Genomic DNA, 9,411 nt, shown 5'->3' with positions numbered 1-9,411 from the left:
ATGATTGCTCTTTGGGCTGACGAGGGAGGGGGACTTGATTGGGGGAGGGGGAGGGAAAGGGGAGGCAGCGGTGGGGAAGAGACAGAAATCTTAAATAAATAAATAAATAAATAAATAAATAAATAAATAAATAAGAAAAAAAAGAATTCAAAGAGAGAGAGAACAGAAGCTGGCAGACTTTAGACCTGTGCTCGGAACCAGTATTGTGTAATTTTAGCATCTATCCTTGAAGGGGAAGGACATTGAAACATCTCACTTTAAAGAATTACAAACTATTTGTGGCCATAATTTTCCCACATGGCACAACAACCAATACTTTGAACAATGTAACAAGAGGAGGCCCCACTCCATGAGTGACCCCATTTCCCACAATAGCCTATATCCAGTGTAATCATAAAACTACCCTTCACCTTAGTAATCATAAAAACAGTAGGATTGTCACTGTGGTCCCAGGATTCATAGCATATGTGTGGGGAAATGGTCCATTCCAGGGTCCCTGCCAGCCCCTGGGGAGCTGATCTTGAGTTCTTCTATACTCAGTTTAGAAGCAGCTGAATTTGTCATCCCATAGCCTGGGAAGTTCCATCAATTGTTAGCTGGAATCTCATAGATGAGGAGACTGAGCCATTCTCTTGGGTCAACTTGATGTGTTAAGTACATGAAAATCTATTCATACCAAAGCAGGTAAGGAAATGGAGCTGCTGAGGTAGCCAAGGACAAGTCTGGCTATCTAAGGCATTTGGCAAAGAATAGCAAATGTTCACAGTAACGCCTAGCACAGCCAGTGACAACAGATATCATCACCATTTTGACTCATCTCAACCTCAGGTGTTGAGCCTGCTCCATTGTCTAGATCTTCCTCTTTGGGACTAGTTCACACTAAAGGTCAGACACACCAGAGCCCTCAAGAGCTCTCGGGGCTTTCTGAGAACTGGAGGGAAGGGGTCTTCAGTAAGAGAACAGAGAGCTGAGGGCTGAGAGCAGGCGACTGAGAAACAATCACAACACCTCGAAACAATAATTTTGTGGTTGCTAAACCTAATAAAATAAAAACAGGGCTTTCATCCTTAGTGTTTTTATTTATTTTTCCATTAATTTTAATGTGTTTTGCAGAAATATAAATGTTCAGTGCAATGAAATATTTCACATAGCTGGAGTGTATATTATACTGCGATATAACGGTAGATATTATAATAACCTTTTCAGATTTTCCTACTTGGGACTCTCTGTGTTTGCTGGATTTACCTTAGATTGGTGTGCAGTTGATTACAATTCATCTGTATTAAGAGTCTTTAACAACTTGCCAAAGCTCCTGAAATGAGAGATGACAGGCCAGGCCAAGTAACAAAATGCTGTGACTTCCCAGGCTTGCAGATAGGCAGGAAAACCTCAGACCTGAGCCATTTCATGTGTGCGGCAGTCGAAACAACTTACTCTGGGTTGCATGACTTTAAACCACAGAGCCCAACTCTGTGTCTCCTTGTATCTCTTCTACACCCACAGCCTAGGCGACCACATTTGTTTTAGAGCGGAGCCTGTCTGCTGTGTAGATAGCACAAGGGACCGGACAGTGTCCTGCATGTTGGGACATGTGTCCTGCATTTCACCATGAAGCAACCAAATGGACTCTGGAGCATAAGAGCCAAGAGTCCTGCTGCTTTCTCTGGCAGCACGGAAGTCACTGCCATACCATCTCAGCATAAGTGTTACAGAACTATTCTGAAGTGCTTTAAAAATACCCACCAAAGCTTGATATGATAAAAAGCCTATAATCCCAGCGCTTGAAAATGCAGAAGTAGAAGGGTCAGGAGTTTAAGACCAGTCTTGGATAAATAGGAAGTTCCAGGCTAGCCTGAGTTACATGAGACCTTGTCTCAAACACACACACACACACACACACACACACACACACACTGACACAGACACGGACACACATGGACATATGGTCTGGATTGGGGGCCCTGGGATTCCTGCATAAGCAGAATGTTGAGGGCTGAGTGGAAGGCATCGGAGGAAAACCTGACCACTGGGCATTATGTGGACACCGCTGTTCCTCCTCGAGCGGCTCTCATTCTTGTTTTTCCTTCACAGCAAAGCTGGCCCGAGACGACCAAATCCACGTTCTCAAGCAGCACAGGCGTAAAGAACTGGAAACGCGGCAAAAACAGTATCGGTGAGTCATGGCGTGGGCCTGTCTATATCAGGTCCGTGACCACAGCAGATGGACCACCATCTCGGCTCCATCTGCCGGCAGAGAAAGTGAAGGGGGTCAAGGAAAAAGCTTGAGTCATATTGCACTTGGGGGAAATGGGGCCACAGAGTGTGAGTCACTTGGACATGCCGTTATCGTATGGACCACCTTAACTATTTATGTCTTCCTGTAATATCTCAGTAATAAAAGTGATACATAGTCTACAGCAACACTGGAAATCATTGAGTAAGTGAACAAGAAAAAAAAGAGGGTCTAAATTATTCAAATTAAACATGAGGGAGGGAGTTAATACTTTATAACAATTTAAATGACTAAAAAGGACACTACATACAACTGTATGCCAACATAAGATGAAATGGACAAATCCTAGAAAGGCCAAACTGTCAACTGGACTTGAAGATCCAGGGCAGGGAGCTGGCTCAGTAGGTAAAGGCAAGCGCCATGCAATCCTGACCCATGGAGCACGCATACAAGCTGGACTAGTGGCTACATCTGTAACCGTAGCGCTGCTACAGAAAGATGGAGTGTGGAGACAAAAGAAGCATCGAGAAGCTCTCATACCAGCCAGCCTGGAATATTAGCACAGCAGGAGAACATGAGAGCATGAATCTCAAAAGGGGAACGGTGAGACCAGCTCCAAAAATTGACCTCTGACCTCCACACACATGCTATTGCATATGCATGCCTGCACACACACACACGCGCGGAAATAGATGATCTGAATAGACCAACCCCATGTAATATAATTGAACTAATAACTTTCAGGTTTTCTATAAATAAAAACTCAGGCCCAAGTAGCTTCATGGGTAAGTTCTAGCAAACATTAAGGAATTACCATAAATCTTACAAAGATTTTTTTCACCAGAATAGTATAATGGTATAATACCAATATTGTACAAAAACTAGGCAAAGACATCATTAAAAAAAGAGAGAGAGCAAGAAATAAACATCTCTCAAGAACACAACTGCAGAAATTTTCAGCAAGGTATTAGTAAGTCAAGTTCATATGGGTATTAACAGATGAGACTTTTCCCTAGGTGTACAGTGCTTTTGAACATTCAAAATTCTATCAATAAAGAAGAAAAGCACTTGCAATCACACACACACACACACACACATATATCCAAAAAGGAATTTGATAAAATTCATAGGGCCAGTGGTGGTGCACACCTTTAATCCATCCCTGGGGAGGCAGAGGCAGGCGGATTTCTGGGAGTTGTCTGGTCTACAGAGCAAGTTCCAGGACAGCCAGGGCTACACACACTGGGTAACCCTATCCTCAAAAAACAGAAAAGAAAACAAAATTCAGTAAGAGGATTCAACATCCTTTCATGATGAAACACTGGAAATATTAGAGTTGGAGCTTGTTCTGCACAATAAAGACTATCTGTAGAAAACTCCCATGACATACTGTTTTCCCTAAGAGCTAGGACCATGATGGGATGTCCACTTTTCTATTCAGTAGTTCACTGAAGGCTCTATCTGGTCACTTAGAGAAGAAAAAGGAAAAGGTTGGCACCAACACCATTCATGGAAGACACAATATTTTATATACCTAATAAATTCACCAAAATGTAATTATCTATGAAAGAATGAATAAACTAGCAAGATTACAAGATATATATTAAATCTAAAAATTCTATGCTGTTGAAATAGGAGCTGCGGGGCTGAGTCCCCGGCACCCGGCCGCCCGCATGGCTAGTTTATACCCAGAAATAATTACACGGAAACTGTATTCTTTCAAACATTGCCTGGCCCGGCTAGGTCCAGTTTCTTATTGGCTAGCTCTTACATATTGTTCTAACCCATTTCTAATATTCTGTGTAGCCCATGAGCTGGCTTACCAGAGAGGATCTTAACCTGCATCTGTCTGGAGTGGGAGCATCATGGCGACTCCTCCTCTAACCTTCTTTCTCCCAGAATTCTCTTCTGTATACTCCGCCTACCTAATTTTCTATCCAATAAAATGGGCCAAGGCAGTTTCTTTATTAGTAAGAAATCATTCCCACATCATTTCCCCTTTTTCCGTTTAAACAAAAAAGAAAGGCTTTAACTTTAGCATAGTAAAATTACATATAACAAAACAGTTATCAAGTAAGAATTACAGTTACAATATTTATATCTATTTTATCTCTTATCATAACTAAGGAAAACTATAACTATTTATTCTTCAACTCCATCAAAGACTCCAGAAGGATATAATATTATCTAAGTAAACAAGAAATAAGAAAACTCTAGAAATGACAGAGACATCTCGCTGCCTGGACAGTCACCCAAAGTTCCTCTGTACCGTTGGGGCATCCATCTTCGGCCTACAGGCCCATGGTATCCAGATACATTTCCATGAAGCAGGAAATTTTAAAGACAGTTCAGTCACTTTCTGCTGTGTTCTGTAGAATGTCTTGTAGACTCTTTCATGAATCAGGAACCCCGAAAGACCATCTCACCTTTAGGCAAGTTCAGCAGTCCTCTCTCTGAGGGTTCTCTGTGTCCAGTTTATGCAACAGTCCAGGCAAGAGCAGTTTCTTGCCCAAATGACTATCCAACTCCATAAGGATCCTCTTCGATGCCCATCTTCCTCTTGAAGTAGCTGGTGCTGCCAGGAGCAGACGTGTCTCCTTGTCATGAAAAGTCCTAAGTTATTAAAATATTTTAAATGCCATATTCTGCAGTCTTTGAAAGATATGAAGAATGCCTATCTAATTGAAATATATCTCTATATATCTAGAAAATCTAACTAACATGACTACAAGCTTAACTATTAGCAATGATTATCCATTAACAACCTATATTTCCTAATTATACATTACATTTTAAGTGAACTACATAATCACAATACCTTAATCAAGTTCAAAAATACATATACATATAACAAAATTGACCTTAAAATCCATACCAATGCAAATTATTCATATCTATATCATATCCCCCTTTAAATGTAAAAGAACATTTATAAACAATATTTGGGAACATGGGCGTAGTTTTTTCTCTCCAAACTGCTTCCTGCTGAATGGGGGCACTGTTAATCAGATCATTTAGGGTGTAACCTGTGTGTCAGGTTCATCTCGGTTGGCAGTTGAGTGAAGTAATTTTTTGAGGGTGTTCACAGCAACCTTTCAGGAGGGCGTGGTCTATCATACCATACCGGGATAGATGCAATCCATAGGGTCACATCCTCTGTGGAAACAAAAGAAGACCCTCTCCAAAGCATCATATCCTTAGATCCAAATTTTGAAGTCAAGATACCTTTAGAACATATGTGCAGGTTCAGCTTAGCAGCCCATATAATAAAATGTCTCTTTGTACTTAGCTCCTTCACAGTCAAAAATTTTAAAGAAAACACAATGTACATAATCCAGACTCTCTGTGAATTTTTCATTTTTACGTGGCTTATTTTTCTTTATTTCTCTTAATCTATAACTATCTGTACTTCTGTACTCTGTCTCTTTAAAGACTTTACCCTTTTTCTTTTTAAGACATTAACTTTATTCTTTATATTCTCTTTTTTTCCCCAAGCCTACGTACATTCATCCAACGGTGTCTGAATCTGTTTTACTGTGAATCTGTAATTTTTTTTTTATTATCCAGGAGCATTTCTTAAAATGTTAAGCATTTCTTAAAAACTTAAGTTGCACCATGTATAGGTAATACGGTACTGCCTGTGTCCTGCCCAGTCTAAACCTTAACTGCACGGTTTTAAGGTAATTACGGTAGTTCCTGCCTGAGATCAGCACAGTTCAGCAAGGAGCAGCCGCTCCTGCCTCAGAGTCATTTGGTGCTTTTGAGCTGAGCACAGTTACAGGCAAACAGCAGTTTACATTGGAGCCGCAATCAGCAATTTAATTTTGAGACTGAGTGTGCAGCACAGAAACTCTTTTTATCCAAGTTACAGCCAAATCTGACACGCAGAGCACTGCGCAGTCTGAAAACGCGTCTCTGTATGGCAGCAGGAATCCGCCATGCTCTTCCGCCTGCCTAAGCCTGATTCCGCCATCTGCCCAGGTGTAGGCAGGGAACGCTGAGCCATCGGCAGGTCTCAGAGCAATCTCCTCCGATCCCAAGTGGGAACAGAAACATCCAGTCCCATAAAAGCCTTGAAATGCTTTAAAGCCAGAGTTCACGCTGGCAGCATAGCACCAGGAAGCCGCGCTTTAAAATGACGCAGCTTTTTTTCTCTGCTGCTGTTGCTGAATCAGGAATCTCTCTACAGCATGTCACCAACAAAACAGCAAAAATCTGTGTTAAACTCTGTTTCCCTTATTTTTAAGCCTTCTCAGGTTTTTAAGTGGATTTAGCCCCACGTTGGGCGCCATCTGTTGAAATAGGAGCGGCAGGGCTGCGTCCCCGGCACCCGGCCGCCCGCATGGCTAGCTTATACCCAGAAATAATTACACGGAAACTGTATTCTTTCAAACACTGCCTGGCCCGGCTAGGTCCAGTTTCTTATTGGCTAGCTCTTACATATTGTTCTAACCCATTTCTAATATTCTGTGTAGCCCATGAGCTGGCTTACCAGAGAGGATCTTAACCTGCGTCTGTCTGGAGTGGGAGCATCATGGCGACTCTTCCTCTAACCTTCTTTCTCCCAGAATTCTCTTCTGTATACTCCGCCTACCTAATTTTCTATCCAATAAAATGGGCCAAGGCAGTTTCTTTATTAATAAGAAACTATTCCCACATCACTATGCGTTATAACAAAAGAAGAAAATATCTACCTACAATAATGCCACATTCAATAGAATATATACTAAGAAATTTCACAAACGCAGTCTAAGGCTAATGCAACAAAACTCTAAAACGTTATTGAAAATATTTAATTCCAGAAGACCTGAGACAAAAAAATCTCATGTTCCATGGATCAGAGGATTAGTTTTGTTAAAATGACAATACTTCCTCCCCAAAATGACACAGAAATTCAATGCAATCACTGTTAAAATCCCAGCTAGTATTGTTTTAAACAAAATTGACAAGATATTCCTAAAATCCAGATGGAAATGTAAGGTATCCAAAATCACCAGATCAATCTTGAAAACAAGAAAACTAAGATCTGTTTCCCAAGATCCAGATTTCTAACAATTGTAGTATTCAGGAAAATGTAGCTGTGTCATGAAGATCAACGAAATAGAATTTGAAGTCCAGAAACAAGCCCTTATATTTATGGTCAATTAATTTTTGATTGAATCAGTAATTCACATCAATGGATAAAAGAATAGGCTTTTTAATAAATCATGCTGAAATACATACATATGTAGCAAGAGAAAGATAGATGATTTTTCCACCATCAAAATTTAAAGCTTTTATGTCTCAAAGGACACCACGAAGGAAATGAAGTGAAAGACCCTGGTAAGAAAGCATTTGCCTTATGAGCATGGGGAGGTGAGTCAGACCCCCAGAATCGACACCGAGAAAAGCTGTGGGGCTGGAGAGACTGCCTAGTGAATAAAATGCTTGCCACACAAGCCTGAGGACCTAAGTTCGAGTCATTAGCAGCCATGTAAAAGCCAAGAGCTGCAATGCATGTTTATAACCCCAGCATTGTTGGGGCAGAGAAGGTGGCTCACACGAGCTCACTGGTCTGTGTAGCTAAATCAGAGAGTCCAGGCTCAGTGAAGAGACCTAGTCTCAAGAAATACAGTAAAGAGTGATCCGGGACACCCTACACCAACCTCTGTTGTTCACCACTCCCTATCACATACATGCACCAGCACACACAAAAACATCCAGGCAGGCATGGTAGCATATATGTGTAATCCTGGTGCTTAAAGTACAGAGGCAGGTAGATCCTGGGGCTCTCTACCCAGCCAGCCTAGCCTACTTGGTGAGCTCCTATCTAGTGAGACACCTTTCTCAAACGCAGGTGGATGACTTCTGAAGAGCCTCTGACCTCCAGATGAATGGACACATGTGTACATACAAACACACCTACACACAGAGAACCCACAGAATGAGGAAGAATGTTGGCAAATCATTTATTTGACTAAAGACTTATATCCAAACTATATAAAGAATTCTTTTTTTCCTCTCAAGACAGGGTTTCTCTGTGTAGCTCTGGCTGTCCTGGAGCTAGCTTTGTAGATAATGTATGGCCTTGAACTCATAGAGATGGCCAATTTCTTGAGTTCTTTGTATATTTTGGAGATCATACCTCTGCCTGACGTGGGGTTAGTGAAGATCTTTTCCCAATCTGAAGGCTATCGTTTCGTCTTGTTGACTGTGTCCTTTGCTTTACAGAAGCTTTTCAGTTTCAGGAGGTCCCATTTATTTATTGTTTCTCTCAGTGTCTGTGCTGCTGGGGTTATATTTAGGAAGTGGTCTCCTGTGCCAATGCATTCAAGTGTACTTCCCACTTTTTCTTCTATGAGGTTCGGTGTGGTTGGCTTTATGTTGAGGTCTTTGATCCATTTCGACTTGAGTTTTGTGCATGGTGATAGAGATGGCTCTGTTTTCATTCTTCTACATGTTGATATCCAGTTATGCCAGCACCACTTGTTAAATATGCTTTCTTTTTTCCAGTTAATATTTTTTGCTTCTTTATCAAAAATCAGGTGTTTGAAGATGTGTGGATTGATATCCGGGCCTTCTATTCGGTTCCATTTGTCCTCCTGTCTGTTTTTATGCCAATGCCAGGCTATTTTCAGTACTGTAGCTCTGTAGTAGAGTTTGACGTCAGGGATTGTGATGCCTCCAGAAGTTCTTTTATTGTACAGGATTGTTTGGGCTATCCTAGGTTTTTTGCTTTTCCATATGAAGTTGAGTACCATTCTTTTGAGGTCTGTGAAGAATTTTGCTGGAATTTTGATGGGCATTGCATTGAATCTGTAGATTACTTTTGGTAAGATTGCCATTTTTACTATGTTAATTCTACCTACCCAAGAGCATGGGAGACACAAATAATACAATTTGAAGATGGGGGAAAAACAATTTAAAAATGGGCAAGAATTCAAAGTCCAAAAAAATGGACATTTCTTCAAGAGAAATATAGAAATGGGCAATAAACATATGAAAAGACAGGTGCTTGGTGCATTAGTTGTCTGGAAAATGCATGTGTCGGGATGGGTAATGTCCACTGCCGATTGACCTAATATGGGATTATACAGGAGAAAGAGGCACACATCTAGATCAGTGCGCCTGTGAGCTCCAGAGAGAATTAAATAAGTGGGAAAGGCCTACCTTCAACATGAGCTGCTCCATCCTACAAC

The 9,411-nt window shown here is 41.1% G+C and overlaps 1 protein-coding gene across 1 annotated transcript in view; it reads left to right on the top strand.

The window, feature by feature from the left end:
* The window catches only part of Alox5 (arachidonate 5-lipoxygenase), a 53,584-nt gene that overhangs the window by 13,720 nt on the left and 30,453 nt on the right, over positions 1-9,411 (top strand). The window contains exon 3 of the mRNA XM_050148396.1: positions 2,092-2,173. Within this exon, the coding sequence (XP_050004353.1) occupies positions 2,092-2,173 (82 nt within the window). The remainder of the gene's footprint in view (positions 1-2,091; positions 2,174-9,411) is intronic.

Source organism: Alexandromys fortis, unplaced genomic scaffold, assembly GCF_014885135.2.
Source record: "Alexandromys fortis isolate MF-2015 unplaced genomic scaffold, M_Fortis_MF-2015_v1.1 scaffold_59, whole genome shotgun sequence".
In the NCBI taxonomy this organism is placed as follows: Eukaryota; Metazoa; Chordata; class Mammalia; order Rodentia; family Cricetidae; genus Alexandromys; species Alexandromys fortis.
Note: the sequence above shows the minus strand (reverse complement) of the source record. Positions and strands in the feature narration are given on the sequence as shown.